Genomic DNA, 21,066 nt, shown 5'->3' on the forward strand with positions numbered 1-21,066 from the left:
AGGCCTATCAGCCCAGCAGGATGATTGGTTAGAGCAGAGGACTTGTGACCACACGGAGGGTTGGTTTAAGGCAGTGACGGGAGAGAGAAAGGTCTGCATCTAGGTGTGAAGTGATGTGGTTACGTGGGATTAGTGACAGAAGGGAAGATAGACTGAGTGTGAGAGATTGCTAAGAGCTGGCTATTGATCAAGTGTTGATACTCAGGAGGTCCAGAGTGACACACGCGCGCGTGCACGGGCAAAACAGAAATCACCGCCATGCTGCGGTCGTGAGATTTCTGGTTACTGGTTACTGGTTCCAGTGCTGGTGCTGAGACTTCTAGGAACCACCCCTGTGTTCATAAAAGAAAAGATGGGGACAGTCTCACTGTTTGTGGATTCTTAGATAATAATAGCTGAAAAGTCCATTTCAGCATGCAGGGGTTTTTTTCCCCTCCATCTTAACTTGTCAGTCCAATTGTTAGCAACAAGAAATTAGATGGATGGAAGCGATACTCTCCAAGTGACAAGGTTTAGGGACTAGACACATTAAACTGGGATGAGTTAGTTAAGTGACAGCAAGGAGACGAGTAGATGACTGTGAGGCATCTTAAGCACTTATCTTGGGAAGCATACAGTACGGAAGAGCAAATGGATGGCTTGATGGCGATTTGCTCAGCTTACTGGGATAGAACAAGAAAATCTCCTCTTGAAATGCTGACTGAGTGTTGAAGTCTTTTGAAAGAGAACGATTCCCCTCCCAACATATTTTCTCAATAGTCTTCTACAATTACTGTAAATACACTTTGCAACCAACCCTAGATCATCTAAAACAAACAAAAAACCCGCAGTTGTGTCTTGCACAGGACTTTCAAATTTTTCATTCTCTCGAAGAGATAACAGATCCTGAGTAGCTTGCTGAGGAGCTTTCATCTTTTCCCTTAGTACCCTATATGCAAAAACAGCAGTTCATCTTATTTGGACTCTCTTTTCACTGCCTTCAACCATGCCTCAGAAGAACTCAGTTCGCTGGAGCGGACTTTAGCGGTGGGGCCCAAGTTCCATAAATCCCCCAGCGATGCTGATGCTTGCCAGGTTCGAGCAAACTGGACTCTCCACTGGCCGAGTGTGTTCAGGTGATAAGGGAGACGACCGGGAAGAGTCAGAAAACAGGCAACAGAAGTTTGGGGATGAGTCAGAAGCAGCGACTAACTTTCCTTCTTCCCTCTCCCCAGTCTCAGATATTCACGCCGCGTGGACTGCCATCTGAAGGCCGGGATGCACTGGGTCGGAGTTACAGCCCCGTGCGCGGTCAGGTTGGCGCCCTACTCACTCCTTTCTGGCAGCAATTACGAGAGCGCGCCCCACCTGCTCTGCAGCTCCGCCCAGCTTCCGACCGCCGGGCGGCGGCCGCACCCCCTCACCACTGGGCCCCGCCTCGCAGCACGCGCCGCTGGCTGGCGCCCCGCCCTCTCCTCACGTGACAGCCCAGCCCTCCATGCGCGCTCGGATTGGCTCTCGCGACCGAGGGGGTGGGTTCTAGCCTACAGCTCTGCCCCGCAACGCGGCTGCAGTTTTCAAACCTCAACTGTAACCTTCCGTCACAGTCTTCGCCGCCGTAGCCGGGAGCCACCTCACGGGGAGGTCAGGTCACAACTGTTGGCCGTTGTCCAGAAGAGTAAAAGTGGGTCCTGCCACGCTTGGAGCTACCCGGCACCTCACGGAGCTAGAGCTGGAGAACGCGTCTTGTGCCCACCTGCGTGGGGCGGGACTGGAGCCCCCTTGGAGGGGGCAGCATCGGGAGAACCTGCTGCTGCCTGAGCGGTCAGTGTCTTCCGCCTCGCGCGTCCGCGGTCCTGCCGGGATTGGCGGGTGGACTGGGGGCTGCGACTCCAAACCCCTGAACCAGCCCCCTTTACCCGTGGAACAGAGACCCAGAACGTGGGAGGGGTCCCGAGGAGGGATCAAGGCGGTGTGGGCGGATCCGGGGTCCCCTCTGACCCCCGGCCTGAGGAAGATGGGCTCAGACACCGCCGCCCCTAGGTGGCCCGACTGCTCCGAATCCCTCGCCGCATTCCGGCTGGAGTCCTGCTTCCCTGGTTCCCTCGGGTTCGGCGCTGGGAGCGGCGGCTGGTCCTCCCAGTACCCTTCTCAGCCCGGGGAGCACGCGCGCGCGCTCGTGTGTGTGTGTCTGTCTGTCTGTCTGACTTTGTGCGCGCCGTCGCCTGGCTGGCACGGACTCTCCCTGGGTCGCGTCCCGTGGGGGCCCCCTTCGCGACCGGCTCGATCGCGTCCCTTCCACGTCGCGTCAACGTGGTCCCTTCAGGTCCCTGCCGAGTTTACAGCTGTGGTGTAGGCACAGGACGTGTTCACATCTGGACTCATGGACACGTCCTGCTCACAGCTGTCTTTCGTCTGGAGAGAAGTTTGTGTTCATCTTGTGGGGGATTTTCAGTTACTACTTGTGAACAGTTTTTTAAAGTCAGTGACTAGAGAAGTCGAGTTATAGTTGTTTCTGTGATTTCTAGCGATCTGGTTTTATTTTGACGCCATGTAAACCGCAAAGGGTACACGACCCATCCTCAAACTATACAACTACGTGACGGCTACGATTTTGACATTTACCCAGCTCTTTGTTTTAGTGTAGGGAAAAGCTCTTCATTTGAATTCCCTTGGGGGGGGCAAGTAGAGACGAAGTTGAAAGAGACTTTATGGGCAGCTGGTAGCTGATGTTCGTTCTTCCGCTGTCTGTGATGGGACTAGAGGCCCTCCAACATCAATTTGCAAATTGAAATTAAGGAAGAGAAAACATTTTAAAGCCACATGCTGATCAGAATTCAATTATATTAGGTCGGTGTGTCACATTCACTGATTGTTTTGCCAACGTAATGTTTACATCCCTGGGACTGATGATAAGCAGTGATGTTTGATATGGTGTCACCCCCTTAGGTTCTCAAGCCTTTGAGAATGTGCCCTGAGACGGCACGGTCTACTGAGATGATTGGGCAAGTGGCAGCAAATGTAACTTGGCATTTTGAGCCCGGGAGCACAATTTTATTAAAGGAAAAGATGATAAACCCACTTTGTCATTGATTCACCATTTTATAGTTTTATAGTAAACTGTCCAGAAGTAGTTTTCAACAACTTCCAGAATGTTCGTTTTATAAATGTTAAACCACACACCCGTAAAATTGTGTGTTTTTGAAAAAGCTAGTCCATAGAAACAATGTCCTAGTTTAAGACCTCTCTTCTTCCCCCTTCATCCTCCTCTGAGCAGATGTTCAGTTTTTTAAAGTTTTTCTTATATTTTAATAACTGAAGTTGTTAATAGCTGCTTTATTTTTGAGGTACATATCATACATTTTTCTAAATTATGGATCTGAAATTGAAGTGAAATGTATTTACATGGCAATATATTCAAGTTTTAAAAGTAAAAATTGTGTTATTGAAGGCCTTTCATTTTTGTGTGTGGACAGAATGGTTGTAGTTTCTCTTGGGCTCATTGAATAGTGAATTACAATTTGGTTAAGATAGAATCAGTTTTTAGGAACGTTGGGACTTGACAAATTGATCACTGTGTCAGCGTATTAACAGCAAAGCTGAAGAAGGTACAGGCATTTTATGGCATGTTTACAATTTTATCTTTAGACTTGCACTGACAGTGTTTTACTGGTGCTAAGTAAACATTTAAATATGTTTTAAAAGCTTTGTTTTTGAAGCTGTTTGATAATTATAAGAGAGAATTTCCTTATCAAAATTTCCCTGTTTTTCTCTTAGAGACCTAATTTAAAACCCAGGAATCAAGGAAATCGATTGCTGACACTTTCACTTAATTCTAAAATTGTCTTACAGTTGCACGTATGTTATATTGCAGTGCGTATTTCCTGTAAAAAAAACTGGCAGCTACGTAGGACAGTGCTTCTAGAGGTACTGCTTTTAAAGGATTTTGATTAATTTTTTTTAAAAGAATTCTTTGTGTTCTGTGGGTATTGATTGTGTCAAAGACATTAAGTCATTTATGTACTTACTTTCCACTTTTGAAAACTTTAAATGTTTTAGTTATTTTAATTTTCCACAATATTGATGACAAAATTCAATGATTTTTTTAAAGTTTTTTTTTTTTTAATGTGGACCATTTTTAAAGTGTTTATTGAATTTGTTACAATATTCCTTCTGTTTTACATTTTTGGGGTTTTTGTTTTTTGGCCCACAAGGCATGTCGGATCTTAGCTCCCAGACTAGGGATCGAACCCACACCCCCTGCATATTGGAAGGTGAAGTCTTAACCACTGGACCACCAAGGACGTCCCTCAATGATTTTGTTTTTAAGTATTTTATATTCTATGATAGAGTATTATCAAAGGATATTTCTTTGATAATAGACAAATGTCTATTATCATAATAGACATTAATAGATAATAGACAAATAATTAACAAATGTACTTAGGAATTAAGTCGCATATTTTTATATAAATATGTTGTGACAAATGTAATTTTCAAGACATACTTTGTTCATTTTTTATTTCTTTAATTTATCCTTTTTCCCCCAAATATATTTAACCTTGAACTTCAGTGTCACTTTAAACATCTAAACTAGTCAGTTTCTTTTAATATTTATATGCAATGTGTCGCTGCACCCTGGACCCTTTGCAACTTCTTCAAAAGAGGGAATCGTTATACTTGAAGCATTTAAAAATCTTAATATTAACAGTGAGATGATAGTTTCATCTGTAATCCGAGGATCATATTCCGTTTTACATTGTAATACTTACTGAATAAACAGTACTTCAGAGATGCTGTACGTAAACAGTGCTTTATTTTACAACAGAAACTTAATTTTCCATCTGATGAATGACAAGCACTGTATGTTTGTTGGCCCACTATATTTCCGTTTTCAACATCTTTCCATCCTGGTCCATAATTATAGGGTTTAATTCTTCTTCTGAAGGTAGAAGAGACAGCACCAGGACTTACCTGTCATGGCACAGAATCAGTCCTGGGGTCATTACCTGGGACTTTAGCCCTTGGATAGTATATACTAGATTAGACTAGTTAGACTAGAGTCAGCTGGCTTCCTGTTGTGATTTTCAAAGGATTAAATTCTTGAATTATGCTTTCTATTCAATCTTAATAGAACAAACAAACCTGTTAGTAGAATACATATAAGGAACAGTCTCTTCCTTGAAATTGAAAATCATCATCATCCCTTTCCCTACACAAATACTTTTGCTTCTGATCAATGACTAATTAAAAATGTATCCTTTTACCACACTAGCAGAAAGTTCTTCCTTTATTCTGATGGATTCTAGATAAATAAATCTACAGTTCCTCTGTTTCCTAGGGAAAACTTGGTAGCTATAAATGCTAATGTAGAAAGAAAAAGTTTTTTTCCCCTCTCATCTTGTGCCTTACTTTGCTTTCCATTGCCTTTCAAATTTACTTCATGAAGATCTTGATTTATCAGTCCTTGGCAGGACAAGTGTCTGGATTTCCTGATTGAGGCAGCTCTTAAAATATTGATATTCTTAGCTGAAGTAGGTATAGTATCATGTGGCCACCTAGTTTGGAAAGATAGGTAAATACAAAATAAATGGCCTGTTGGTATTATATTACAATATATGATATTATAATTTTATCCATGTTTCCAGACTATGGCTATCCTGTTTAGAACTGAAGTTCTCTGATAGCAATTTAAAATATTTATTTTATTTAGCCAAATACTGAATTAAACAGAGATTAGCTGCATTTGAAGCTCCAGTATGATAATTTCAAGATGGATCTCAAGTTCTGCTAAACCCTTGAAGATATGAGATGTACCTAAAAATTCTTCTTGCTATATTTCATAATTCTTAACAATTCAGTTCATCAGACATTTAAAAAAAATTCCTACCAGGTGCCAGACACCGTGCTGGGAGTTTAGGCATGAAAGCAAATGGTTGCAACCCTTCAGACACTAAATATAATTGCAGGCTAACATGTTACATGTTGAGGTCAAGAGGTATGTCAAGGTTCCTCCTATTTGAAGCGTAAAGGACAGGCATTAAAGGCAACCTGTGGGTTTTAGGGAAAGCTTCCTGGAGGAAATGACATTCTTTGTTGAGGTAAGAAGGATGCATACGAAGAGTTTTTGCATTTAAAGAAAGGTAGAAAGGATGTTCAGACAGGACAGTATAAGAGAGATGTGGAGGCAAAAGATGAGCTACAAGTGTGGCAGGAAATGAAGCTGGTGTGTACCTGGCCTCAAAGGCTTTTGTGTGCGTGCTATAAGGACTTGAACTTGTAGCTACTGGGAAGCTAATGCAAGGATCAAAGCAGATAATTTAATTCTCTAGATGTTTTTATTTAGTGTTATATGATGTATTCTATTTTATAAAACATTTTTATATGATAACTTTGAAATGAATATCGTGATGAATATTTTTTGTTTGTTTTGTTTTGCGGTACGCGGGCCTCTCAGTGCCGGGGCCCCTCCCGCCGCGGAGCACACACGCAGGCCCAGCGGCCATGGCTCACGGGCCCAGCCGCTCCGCGGCACGTGGGATCCTCCCGAACCGGGGCACGAACCCGTGTCCCCCGCACCGGCAGGCGGACTCCCAACCACTGCGCCACCAGGGAAGCCCGTGATAAATATTTTTAAATAGAGCTATTTAGAGGTTTATAGGGACTGTTTGTCTTACTTTTGATCACATCACATTTGCTTTCTCCCTTCAAATAAATTAAAGGCCCAGATCAAGCCTAACATTTCCTTTTTTCCTTCCTTCACTGATCCAGTCTGAATTCTTATTGTGATTATTGTAATGGGAGTTAATGAAAAAAAAACTTTGCAAATAAACTTGAGGTGCCATTTTTCCTAGTATTGATAGTACTGTGTAATTGGAAGCTTAATTGTATCTTGCCTTCTTCTATTATCCTCTTACTGTTTTTAGTGCCTGATTGTGTCTATAATTGTGTACCTACTCATGTGTGCGCACACACACACACAAATTTACGTACTAAGTACCTTGAGATTTTTTATTAGTATAGCCTAATAGTGTTATGAGATGCATTTCAAATGGAGTGAGACCTATTGGTAATTTAGAGTCAGTTATAGGTCTGTGAATTATGGTAGAAAACAAGAAAAGTTCTGTGATTGTTGGAGTTAAAGAGGATTCAGTGGGAAATTTAGGAAGATGCAAGGAAAGACAGCCGATTGATAACCTGCTTGTGCCCAAGGATTAAATCTTACATGAAGGGCAGCAAGCTGTTTGTGGAGGGATTGGTGGAAAAAGGTGACATTCTTGCTCCACTATATGCAAAATTGGCCAAAGGAGAGGAAATGGAAAAAATATCTAGGCTGTGGCAACTGGTGCAAGTGCAGTAAATAGAAGGAAGCTACGCTTAAGGGATGCTATATGGATCCCTAAGGCAGTTTGTAATATAGGTATATTTGCAATAAGTAGATAAGCTTAAAGTTCAACCTTCAGAAATGTGCTTTTCCTTTTTTCTGAGACATGGCTTGTGTTTCCAGCATATTCAGAGACAGAGTAAAATTTATCACAATTCAGAAAATGATTTTTGTACTAACATGTATTTTAAAAACTGCTGATTACCCAACACTTTTCAGCTGCATTTATAATCATACAAATATACAAATACCATGGTACATTCATCCATTATGATGACCAACAGTACATGTGAGGGGAGGAAAATCTGTTAGGTAAAAAATTAAACACAAGCCAATGTCTAGTATTAGGAAATGCTATTAAGTAGCTTGATTAATGGGCCCTGTTTTTATTATCACTACTTATTTCAATCCTTTTTTTAAAAAAGGTAAGTTTTTTTTCCTTCTAATATAACTGAATAGGTATTACAAAACTTAATACCTATTAGTATTATATTTTGGATATCACATTTTGGATTTTTTTTTTGGAGGGATCCTGGGATGAATCTGGATTTTCACCAAGTGATATAATAAAGCCATATGTCTTAAGGTTACAAATTATTATTCATTATATAGAATTATTACTATAACATTAATTCAGAATTTATGAAATTGTTCTTTCTATGCAGTATTAAACAAGGTACTAATTCTTGTTTAGTATTTACCCTAAATGCTTATATGGTCTTTGCATAAGAACAGACATGTTATTTGGATAATGAATACCATATGCTCTAAATAAATGCAGAGAAAACGTTGAGGCCTTAAAAAACCTGAGCAATAATAGCTCATGAACTTCCAGCCAAGTAACACTTAATGTATAAAGAGATATGTTTTGCTGTTAAAAATGGGTAAGTTTCTGCGTTTAGAGTCTTGTCATATATATTCAAAGCCATCTTTTTTACCCAAAGGCATTTATTAGTTTTCGCCTATACCTGCTTGGTGTAGATAACTTAAACACAGGAAAGTATAAATACTGCCATAATCTCACCACCCAAAGATAACCACTCTTAATATGTTGCCATAGTTTTCCAGTATTTTCCTCTATTTGCTTTTATATTTAACAAAATTATGTAACATATCAAAAATTATATATAACAAATACATATACTTTATATGACAAAATTATCATATTGTATGTAAAGTTTTGTCTTCCTTTTTTCATTTAGTATTATATGAGTTAAAAATATTCTTTGAAAGCACAATTTTTATCAGGTGTATAATATCCTATTATTTAGGTATATTTAGCCATTTCCCTATTGTTGGACTTTGGGATTCATTCATTCTACAGGCTTTATATTTTTTTAACTATTATAAATCATGCTTCATTAAACATAAGTCTTTGAGTATATCTAAGATCCATATTGATTCTTTTGAAACGTGAGAGCAGAAAATTATTTATAAAATATATCTCCATTCTACTAGATTCTTATGAATAGGTCACTTTTTAGCTGATATATTACAGCATGAGATAAACATCTTAGATTCTAGAATCTAGATGAGGTGAACATCTTAGAATCAAGAGCCTGTACTCTCTCTATATGAGTGAATTTGACATGTTCTTGTGCTCATGTTTCCTAAGGCCTGATTTGGAACCATGTTGGGAATGTAGCCCAATTTGTATCTATAATACAGGTATATCCCTTTTTTCTATGTATAAATGTGGTCATAAGCATGCAAATTCATAGACTTAAATTTAGGGGAAAAAATCTTAAAAGTCCAAAGATAACCTGAAGAAAAAAATGTTGAGCATAGAAATTGGTAACCGTATTGATTTTTCAGAGAAGAATATGTGACCAATGAAACTGAGTGCCATCAGAGCTAAAAGTATACAAATAGTTCATCAAAACAGAATAAAAAGACAGAATTTAAGAGTTGAGTTTAAGCTAACTTGGGGTGAGAGTTTTGTATGTGGAAATATAGGGTCCAGCTATTCAACAATGGCAGAGGAGTGTGGAGAGCATCTTTCAGTAGAATAGTAACAGTGTTTATTTATTGAACAATCATGATGTGCTTTCGTGACTAGCACTGTACCAGTGTGATTCTATGTGAGTTCATCATATTTTAATTTTTAATATTTAGAGTACTGCCAGATACATTCTATAATTCATCCATACTTTAGGGGCAGCAGAATTGAAGCTGTCCTCACTAGTAATCAGAGAAATGCAAACTAAACCACAAAACTGTCTGAATGGGGCAAATGTTGGCAAGGAGATGATAAGCTCTCCTACCCAGTGCTAGTGGGATGGAAAGAAGGGACCGACTCTGTGTCTATGTTGCCTTATTTATTTTTAATTTAAACAAAATATGGCTAAGTAGTAAGATTGAAAACCCCAAGTGTTTGTTATATTTGTATCCCTTCCTACACATTTGAAATATTTCTTTCTTTTTTAAAGTAGCTGTATTACTTTGCTAGGCTGCCACAACAAAGTACTGTACATCAGGTGACTTAAGCAATAGTAATTTATTTTCTTACAATTCTGGAGAGTAGAATTTTGGAATCAAGGTGTCAGCAGGGCTGGTTTCTTGTAGATGGGCTTCTCCCTATGTTTTCACATGATCTTCCCTCTACATGTTTCTGTATCCTAATCTCATTTTTTTCATAAGGCCACCTGTACTCTTGGATTAGGGCACACCCTAATGACCTCATTTTAATTTAATTACCCTTTCTCCAAATACAGTCACTTTCTGAGGTACTAGAGGGTTAGGACTTCAATATATGAATTATGAGGGAAGGGACATAATTCACCCCATAACATTAGCAAAGTTAAATGTCTCATAGCTGGTATGACGGATAAATGGGATTCAGACCCAGATGTGATTCAGTCCAAATGTTATTTTCAGAATTCTACACCGCTACTTTTGGAATACTAGAGATGTACCTCAAAACTAGTTAGGGCTTTGTTTTTTCAAAGGCCACAGAAACTGAAAACACTCCCCTCTAATCATACTGCGTACTTGCTAAGTTGAATATAGGTGGCATTTGAATTTAGGAAGATAAAGAACAGAACATGTCAAGTAGGAAGTAAGGGGAGGAAAAATGTGTCAGAGACACATTTTGCTAACTACACCCTCTTATAAGCGGGTGCTAGAAGAAGAATACTGGATTTCTTATTAGATAGGCATAGCAGAAAAGTCAGGCATATCTTAAATATATAGTCTGCTGTTATTATATGAATTCAATTAATATGAAATAGTAGTTTTAATGTTAAAACTGAATACTCATAAAGTTCCAGATAAATATGAGCTTCAGTTACAGATTAGAACTCTAGAATAAGGCTTTATGTGTGGTCACTCACTCATCCAACAAAATTATAGAGCTCTTCATGCATAGCAGGCTCTGTGCTGTGTTCTGCCTCTAAGGCCTATGAAACAAGTCCATTTCTCGTAGTCATTCACATGTCAGTAACATAACTCACATGTGATTTTACCGTCAAATTTGTTTGGCCATGTGAAATTAAATGTAAAATGAATAATCATTTGTGTTATAATCATGCTGTGTTAAATTATCTTGTTATGTGTTATAAATTTTCTTGTTATGTGTTATAATTATGTGTTATAATCATGCTGTGTTAAATTATCTTGTTATGTGAAGATATAACTTTAAAGAATGAGAGTTTAAAAATGAAATTAAAAAAAATTTTTTTAATGTTTTTTAAAAAAGAGATTGAATGATTGTATTACAATTTTATTTTAACTGTTTTTTTAAGAATTTGGGAGGTCTTACAGGATTTTTCAGTAGTTTTATTCTGAAATGAAGTCAGTATCTTAGTTCAAGTACCATAGAGGAGATACCAGTTTATGTGTATGCTTTTTGTTTTTCTTCCTTCTGGGTAGAATATGCTCTTAAATCTTCTTTCTTTCTTCTTTTTTTTTGGTTGTATCTTATAGCTATATTTTGAGCTGTATAATATAACGCACATCCTATCTGAGATAACATCTTTTTTTTTCTTAATTGCATTTAAGTTATATCCTGCATCTTCTCTATTTTTAAATAGGTAAAAATAAGTGACTGAAGAAGCCTACCTGAGAGTCATCTAACATGTCGAGGAGAAGATTTGAGTGTCGAAGTATTTCGGGCTTGCTAACTACAACTCCTCAAACTCCAATTAAAATGGAAAACTTTAGTAATTTTTATACACTTACATCCAAAGAGCTAGGAAGGTAAGGAAACTTTTGATGTGTATGTGTTTAAATTCACATTTAGGATTTCTGTGTCTATACTTTCATAAAACTCACTTGATGATTATTTTGCAGTGATTAGAAAGAAAAGTCCTCATCTCTGCTGATGTTTTACAGGGTTTAGTCTTAACTGACTTGGAAATCAAATCCGTGGAGGGTTAGTGAGCATATAGGATACATCCCACCTCGCTTCAGAGCCCATGGTAGGAAGTCAGGGTTCTTACTTGAGGCTGTGCATGGGAAGAGGCAGCTTAGCACAGTGGACTGCCACATCCAAGTTTGGGCTCTGCCATTTACTATTTAACCTCAATTAAATTACTGTACCTCTTGGTTCTGTAGTTTCCTCATCTGAGAACCAGGGATGAAGATAATTGTTATCTATTTTATATGGTTGTTGTGAGGATTAAACTAGTTAATATTTGTAAAGTATTTAGTAGAACACCATAGAAGTTTTTGTTGAATAAAAAAATTTTTAATTAGGGTATTGTGCTGGGCTAAAAAAAATGAATATGGAGATTCTCCTTCTCTTTTCTAAACAAAATGAATTAACTCATATTAGATAGTATAATTCTGTATGACAAACAATGCATGTACTGTAAGTAAAACCTGTATTTACACTGGTACTAATCTGTTTTGGGTTAACGAAGGTGTAAATTCCTTCAGACCAAGGAGTGAACTGAGATTGTGAGACCATTTAGCACTACCATTTTAATATATATGAAAGTTACAAAAGATATACCAAATAATTTGTTATTTATTCAGCATTTTGAGCTTTAAATTAAAAACACTTAACAAAGGGTGGTAGGATGATGATCATTTTCTGTTTTCAGTTTGATTTTTACATTAAAATGGTAAAAGTCCGTGTTTGTATTGATAGATGCACAGTAAAATAGTGTGAATGATTTTTTATCTTTGAAAATCTCAATGTGAAAACAAAAATTGACTGAACCATGGCAAGTAATTCTATTCTTGGTGGTCTTTTATGTCAAGGATAAAGGCCAGTCCTGGCTTTTTCACTTGTCAGATATTGGATGCAGTCTTTCTTTTGCAGAATGAGGGTGATAATATCCACCTCATCAGACTAAGAACTAAATGTGAAAGCATATTTCAGTATTCCTGTCATATTTATTTAATTTTGTGTGCAAAATATTTGAGTCTTCTAATGGTTTATTTTTTTTATAAAATATAGTTTCAAAACCCTTTCAGAATGTTTTCAAGAAATAGTTTAGTTCTAAATCTGTATTATTTCTCTTTGCATTATACAGGAAAGAGTAAGTGTTCTTTTAGTTGTATCTCACTATTCATTAAATAGTCATAGAATCTTTACATTGGAAGAACTTCAGTGGTCAGTGGCCTTCTAATGTAATTTTTTTATGCAGTGCAGCAGTCTTTTCTAAAATTTTCCTGACAAGTGTTTTACCCAGCCTCAATTTGAATGCTTCAATGATGGAACTCACTACCTCAGAATGGTCTGTTCCATTTTGTGGGCACCTCTTAGGCACAGAATTCTGTTTTCTATTCTGCTAACCTCTACCCACTATACATAGTTCTCCTTTTGTAGCTGCATATAATGTCCATGTAAAAACCCTTCAGAGATTTGAATATAGCAAAATGTTGCCAGTTTCCTTAAATGGTCATCTTATGACCTGATTTTCAGAGAGCCTTCCTTGATCCAGTTATCCTCTTCTGGACCACTTTGTATTTTTTTCATCATCAGTTTTAAAATGAGAAAGTCTAGAATGGACACAGTATTGTCAATATCTTATCATCTAGAATACAACAAAACTTTATTGAAATAGCCTGTGTCGGAGCTAGAAAGACTAATTTTTTTTCTTTGAGGGTTTTGGAGAACTTAAACTTTGAGAACAATATTAATAATTCTAAGTTTTGTAAATGGGGTGCCATCATAAATCACAGTCATAAACTTGACTCAGTATACAACATTTTAGAGCAAAAATTCATGGTAGAATCTGATGAAAACAAATTCAGATGGCTAATATTTCATCTTCTAATACCTTCATGAAAGAGACCTAACTTTTTTCTTTTAATTGATATGGGCTAATGAGTTACATGGTAAATATTGATGTGTCTAATTAGTAAACCTTGATAAATTGGAAATTGTGCCCTTTCATGTGCCATGAACTTGCTTTAAATTCTTTCAATATTTTACCAATTTTGATATTATCCCATACTTTTGCAAAGTGAAAATTAGTATCATAATCTTGTTTCTTCTGAGGCTCGTACATTTTGAAGCATACAAACATATAATTCTAGCATGTGGTGATTACAGAATTATCTTTATAAATCAGTTTTTTAATTAATTTTAAGATGTTAGTGTTTTAGAATTTATTTTTCTTCAGCAACTTAGAAGAAAATATGTAAAAGTTAACAGTTCATTTTTGATTGTTCTCAAAAAACTTTGCATTGTTCCTGTTTTTTAACATGTTGGTTGAGTTTTTTCCACCCCTCCCCCAACTGAATCAAGGTTTCATAGGACTTCTTGTGGTTAGAAGGGTGAGGCAGATGCAAAAATAAACGTCAGCTTCCTTTGTGGCTTACCCTCCCCCGTCCTTTCACATTTTATTGTCTATTCTAGAATGTAGAAGGGTAACTAACAAGGCCTTTTAGCTGCTGGGAAATCTAGACAGCCTTGCCTTTTTAGGGTATGAATTAAGTGCTATTGTTAAGGGTTTTAAATTTTCTTAAATGTTTCTGTTAAATTTGATATAGGAACATTATATATTAAATATTATTTTTGATACTTCTAAATGACAATTAGCATTTTAGAATGGAAAACGAATACTTGCTTTTTTTCCCTAAGTCATCTGATAATTATGGTAAAAATGTTTACCTTATTTAACAGTACATAAATGAATATGTAAAATTTTATTTGAGTCTCAAATAAACTTTAAAAATGTAAATGCTTTAAGTACAGTATACAAAGTAGCACAATGTATGGTACTATAGTAGGTTCATAACTCTTGCATTCATTCAACAGATATTCAGTTCCTATTATGAGTTAGCAAAGTGTAGATTTTATAATTACTGTAGTAATTAGGACAGATAGGGTTTCTGCCCTCATGGAGCTTTTACTTAGTGGTGAACATTGGCAAATTATTACCAATATCATTTGGTCATCTTTGCTTTGCATTAATGAGTACTATACTTGTAAGCCTCATAAGAATACCTGAAACAATTAGGTAAAAGTGTTATTATTTAATTTTGCTCTTTGTTCCTGAGAAAATTCTGGCTTATAGATATAATTGTAAAATTACAGCAGAACTTAATTGTCATAATTGGTACTATAAACTTTTTCAGATGGACAGATTTCTTGGCTAACTAGTTTGTTTCCTAAGTTTTACAAGGTGAATTTCTTCATAAGACTCAAAGTTTCCTTTTTGTTTTAGACAAATTTTCACTTCTAAATCTAAGAGTTGGCAAAAGTGAATTTACCTCTTTAAAAAAAAACTATCTTAAAGGGAGGAATTGTTTTGTAATGGTCAGAAGAGAAAGCTAGGATTTCACATTCCACAATTTAAGTCGTGCTACTCCATTTCCATATATAACCTTTCATGAGTCATTTACTCTTAATTTGACTCCGTTTATCCAGCATAAAATCTATAAAACATGGGCAGTTTGAGTATAAAACAAAGGGACTGATTAACTTTGTGTGTGTGGTCATTAAAATGCACTGATTTGTATTCCTTTTGTATATAGTAAGAAAATATAATTTAAATTAAGCATTCTCATAAAGCAGAAACTAATACACCGTTGTAAAGCAATTAGACTCCAATAAAGATATTAAATAAATAAGTAAAATAATAAATTAAGCATTCTCAAATCTTAAATGAAAAGTTCTATCAAAAAATCAAGTTTGTGCATGCAAATTTTCTGAGTTGATATTTATTTTGATAAATGTAAAAGAAGCAAATTATAGCTTGGCCACTTTTTTAAAAAATAGTTTTTTGCATTAGTAACTATACCTTCTCAGGTTGGTTTCCAGTGCTTTTCATTGGCACCAATTTTGAGGAAATTTGGGATATAAACAGTAGGGATCTTTGTCATCCTGCTGCTTGAGAATAGCAAGTAAAAATACAGTCAAGCAATTTATTCTGTCCCCGACTCCCACCCCAAAACCCAAGTGTATTAAAGATAGGTTTTTATTTATACCTGATTTGTTAGTATCCAGTGAGTCATTTGAGCCTTAGGATAGAAGGTGTTAATTTTGGACCCCCGGACCAGGCTTAGGAAGCTTATGGATGGTCTTTGAAATCTGAAAACCGTCTGAAATTATATGTAAAACTTTCTATATAAGGGTATGTGTACATTTTTCTGGGTAGGCAGTCAATAGCTTTTATTAGTTTCTTAAAATAGTCTGACTCAAAGTAGCTTAGGTCTTTGAGAAACTAAATTTTGGGCAACTATAGGCTTAGAATACATCATTTGCCAGTCTTTTAAACTTTTGGCTGAAATGTTGAGCACTGTTATTGGAGAGAGGTAAAACGCGTTTATTCCTAAAATGATAAATATGACCTTAATGGTGTGTTTGTACGTAGCTACTGATAACCATGAATTTTCTTACTTGATCATGAAGTGTCTTTGGATACTCTCCGTAAGATGTATATACCTTTGGTATCTGTTATAAGCTTCATGGTACTGAGCAATACTAAGAGATACTCTGGTAGAACAATTGACAAATTGTGATAGAAAGCTTCAAAGCTTGTTAAAAGTGATGTTGAAAGGCAGAATGATTACACTAATAAAAGTAAATAAGTCAAATACCCATTTCTGCATTTAATTTTTTTCATTTGAAGGAAAGCTAAAATTTTTCATAGAGGGTTAATGTGAAACTCTTGGTCTTTGAAAATAGACCAAGATACATATCTTCTCTGGAGTCTGCCAAACAGAATAATATTTACTATGTAGGATTGTTGTGATACTTAAACACAATAATTTATATCAAGAGTATGGCATGGAGTTGGTAGGCAAATTAGATCTCCCCCTACAATAGTAATGTATCATATTAATGATAGGATAGTAAAGAATAAATATAATTGTCTTATCTTGTTATTACATTTGCCATTTATATTTTCATGTGATAGTACTATAAATTTTATAAAAATACATACCGTAGTTGATTAGGTTAAGAGAACAAAGATAAATTCCTGATGACATGAATATTTGAAAGGATGGACAGAGTTGGAGGTATAACAGTATCTGTGTTATACTAATATTGTTCTCTATGGAAAAGTTAAAATTGATTGTCCTCACTTTTGCCCCCAGAGGAAAATTTGCTGTGGTCAGACAATGTATATCAAAATCTACTGGTCAAGAATATGCTGCAAAATTTCTGAAAAAGAGAAGAAGAGGACAGGATTGTCGAGCAGAGATTCTGCATGAGATTGCAGTACTTGAATTGGCAAAGTCCTGTCCCCATGTAATTAATCTTCATGAAGTCTATGAAAATACAAATGAAATCATTTTGATATTGGAACAGTAAGTATACATTTTTAAAAATTGAAGTAAATTTATAGTACCTATTTTAATTGTTGGATAAGGTTGCTTGAAATGTCAAGAACAAGAATGATAAAAGTAAGACAAGAACTTGTAAAGATTCCTGTCGATAAAATATTAGAGGAACATAGTGTATATTTATATGTTTTCACAAAACTTAATGTGCAGCCTCACACACATACCCAAAAACTAATTAAACAGCATTCAGTACACAAATGACAATACTGTGTTTGCGGAATATGGTGAAATGAGTATACTTTCATTGCTAATGGCACAGAAAATTGATGAGGTTTTCTGCAAAACAATCTGGTGGGCAAATAGGATTGAAATAATTTGTATATTCAATTATTTGAAAAGCACATCCAAGGAAGTGACCCAAGGAGAATAAAAAGGTAAACTTGCATGAATGAAAGGTAAACCACATAGTTCGTTAAAAAAAACACATGTATTTAGTATGTGTGATGTGCAAAACACTATGTTAGGAATTATAGCAATAAGAAAAAATATATATCTCGTCCCACAAGTCAGTGAAAAGTTGAAAACACCTAGATTTCAATAATTTGTCAAGTCGGGTTAAACTAACTGGCTTGTTAACCAATATGTTGACATGTTACTCTAAAACAGTGTTGTTATTGATGTGTTACTCTAAAATGTGACAGTCTGACACATTTATTATAATTATGTAAAATGTGTATCTGAACATTTGCAACACTTAGTAGAGACCAGCTAAGTTTATGCTTAGTGTACTTTAGGTTCTGATAGTTTATTACAAAATAGTTTTTATAAAAAAAAACTAAAGAGGTGTTTTAGCAAAAAAAAATTATAAATATAGTAATTCTTTTTAGTAGCTAACTGCACTATTGTCTTTTTGAATTTAAAAGTATATTAGTCAGGGGCTTCCCTGGTGGCGCAGTGATTGAGAGTCTGCCTGCCGATGCAGGGGACACAGGTTCGTGCCCTGGTCCGGGAAGGTCCCACATGCCGTGGAGTGGCTGGGCCCGTAAGCCATGGCCGCTGAGCCTGCGCGTCCGGAGCCTTTGCTCCGCAACGGGAGAGGCCACAACAGTGAGAGGCCCGCATACCGCAAAAAAATAAATAAATAAAATAGAAGTATATTAGTCAAGTTTTAGGGTTCAGTTATTTTAAGGGATGAATAGGTTTGCTTATATATTTATTTAAAAATCTAAATATTTTTGTACCAGGAAAGATGATTGCCTAGAGTGAACTTGTAAATGAAAATGCTTATTTTGCAAAATGCTAAACCTACAAGTAGTTTGTTTAAGAATGAATACTATGTATATCTCCCAGAACAGCAACATACCAATTACGGTATATTATAGTACCTTCAAAATAAATTAGAATCGCAGAGAAGACCGGGATTCTACCAATAGGATTTCATTTTCATACATTTTTGGTTTATTTTTGTCAAATTCTTAAGCTGACCTTTAAAAAGTTATCTACTTGCATGACATCTGCATGTTTGAAGTATGTGAACAGTAGCTAATATTTTTCAAAAACAGTACTTAATGGAATACTAGGTTTGGAGAGTGAGTATACAATAGGAGCATTGACCACTTTCATAAAATCCTCTCTTGGGGGTGCTCATCCTAATAGCAACAACAAAATACATCAAAAAGTTTTAACACATTTTATGGATGGACCTTGTTCATACTCTGAAAATTAATTCAGATACCCTACCCAGTAAACTGAGTTCTGTAAGGGCTGAACTGTATCTCGTGGCTGAAATGTAGCAAGCAATCAGTAAATGTGAGTGGATAAATATATTACCAGAGCAACTAGGACCTATTAAAATTTATTACTATGCCTATCACTTTTGAGGTGGCCTTGTCACATCACACAATCTCAACCAAAGGTAAAAATGTGTTGGGCAGGTTTAGCTATGTAAAATAAGGTGGCATAATTTTTTATGTGGTAAAAATAAAACAGTGGAATCCTTTACTCTAATTACTGTTGCCAATTTGATATTCTTTTCAAACTATTCTGCATACTCATTTTTCTTCCCTGACTTTTTTATTTGAGAAAATTTTAAGTCTACAGAGATGTTGAAAGACCAGTACAATTAACACTCATAATCTTTAGCTCGATTCACCGAATGTTGGCATTTTGCCATATTTGCCAAACTATTTGAAAGTTGTAGGTATCATGATATTTCTTCTTCACTTGCCAGAGTATTTGTTCTGAAGAGTAATGGCATTCTTTTACATAACCAATACCAGTATCAAAACTAAGAAAGTTAATATTAATCTGGTACTATCATCAAATATATAGTTCATATTTAAATGTTTTGGATTATCCCTGAAATGTCTTATGGACCTATTTTTTTTTAATTCCGGTACCAGAGCCAATCAAGACTTACACATTATATTTGATTGCTAAACTTCTTTAGTCACTTTATTTTTCCTGGCATTGTCTTTTGTGGGGGAAATCTGTATCTGTTTTCACATGAAGTATTCTACATCCTGGATTCGTGTGTTTGTTTTCTCATGACTAGATTTAGGTTAAATATTTTTGGCAAGGGGACATTGTGGACGATCATGTGTATTTCTTATTGTAAAACATGAGGTGACAATTACATTCGGATTGTTCCATTATTGGTTTTTCTAATTAGAACATGGCTAAGGTGGAGTCTGCCAGCCCTCCACATTGTAAGGAACATGTTCCCCTTTATAATTAATAAGCAACCTATGTGGTAATATTTTAACACTGTGAATATTCTGTTGTTTAACAGCTTTTTATCTAGTGATTTTGGTAACCATTAATGCTATTTGTTTGAATTATTATAAAAGTATCCTACAAAGTCTTATTGTCATTCCTATCCTTTCCACTCTCTTCGCACTCAACCTTATAGGTAACCATATTTATTAGTTTCTGGCTCATTCTTTATGTGTTTCTTCTTGCAAATATAGGCAAATTTGTATATATGTATACTTCCCTTTCTTTCTTACAGAAAAAATAGCATATATGCCTTTTTGTGCCTTGCTTTTTTTCAAATAACATTATATCCTGGAAATCATTTCATATTCATAGACATCTTTTTTAATATTATTATTATTATTGCTATTTTTTAAATGCCTGTATAGTTCTCCACTGTATGGTGTACCATTTGTTCAGTCTTCTTTGGATGGCCATCATTTGTGGAGGTATAGTTTTGGCGTAAATTCCTATAAATGTGATTGCAAGGTCCGGGAGTAAATGCATATGTGCTTGTATTAGGTGTTGTCAAATTTCTCTTTATATGGATGGTACAGAATTACTTTAAAAAGGTACTATTTGTTAATTATATGACTCTAACTTAAATCTTCCTTTGGAACTATTAAGCTATGGGTTCTGATAGCTCTGTTTTATTTTTGCTTTTGTGTTTTGTTTTGCCTTCACTTAACCTAAACCAATTGTTTGAACCAAATTAACTTGTTTACTTTTGTGAATTAAACTTAACTTCTTGCAGTCAATGTAACAGTTTTTAACAATTACTAAATCTTTTATTTTTATCTTAATACTTAGTCCACAGGAAAGTATTTCATTACCGGTTATAAAGTCTAAATTATTCTTTAGCCCTTTCTTTAACTATTTGAAAAGTCATATAAATACTATTCTGGAGTTAGTATTAGATATCTTTATAAATTGGGGGAAATTTTTGAGGGTAGTTGAGTCAAACCATCTTCACTCTCCGTGAGGCAACAACTTTTCTATAACAAATGTTTTTAAAGCATTTTTGGATAATTAAATAAAATATACACAAAGTTTTTTTAAAAAACTTCTGGAAAGAAGGTGTTATCTAATTGGGCACATTAAGTTTTCAATGCTGAGTTTTGAGCTAACTAAAATTGATTATAAAGAATATGTATGTATAATCTGTAGAAAATGTGGGACAAGAACTTTGTCCTAGATATAGCAAAGTTCGATAGGGGAAATTGGTTAGGATAAATATAAGTTTATCAAGTCAACTCTATGAA

General features: G+C 35.7%; 1 protein-coding gene across 1 annotated transcript in view; it reads left to right on the plus strand.

The window, feature by feature from the left end:
- Positions 1-1,569: 1,569 nt before the first annotated feature.
- The window catches only part of STK17B (serine/threonine kinase 17b), a 30,866-nt gene continuing 11,369 nt past the window's right edge, over positions 1,570-21,066 (plus strand). The window contains exons 1-3 of the mRNA XM_024733633.1: positions 1,570-1,803; positions 11,395-11,560; positions 16,862-17,074. Of these exons, the coding sequence (XP_024589401.1) occupies positions 11,439-11,560; positions 16,862-17,074 (335 nt within the window). The 5' untranslated portion in view covers positions 1,570-1,803; positions 11,395-11,438. The remainder of the gene's footprint in view (positions 1,804-11,394; positions 11,561-16,861; positions 17,075-21,066) is intronic.

Source organism: Neophocaena asiaeorientalis, unplaced genomic scaffold (assembly GCF_003031525.2).
Source record: "Neophocaena asiaeorientalis asiaeorientalis breed wild unplaced genomic scaffold, Neophocaena_asiaeorientalis_V1.1 scaffold24, whole genome shotgun sequence".
Taxonomy (NCBI): Eukaryota; Metazoa; Chordata; class Mammalia; order Artiodactyla; family Phocoenidae; genus Neophocaena; species Neophocaena asiaeorientalis.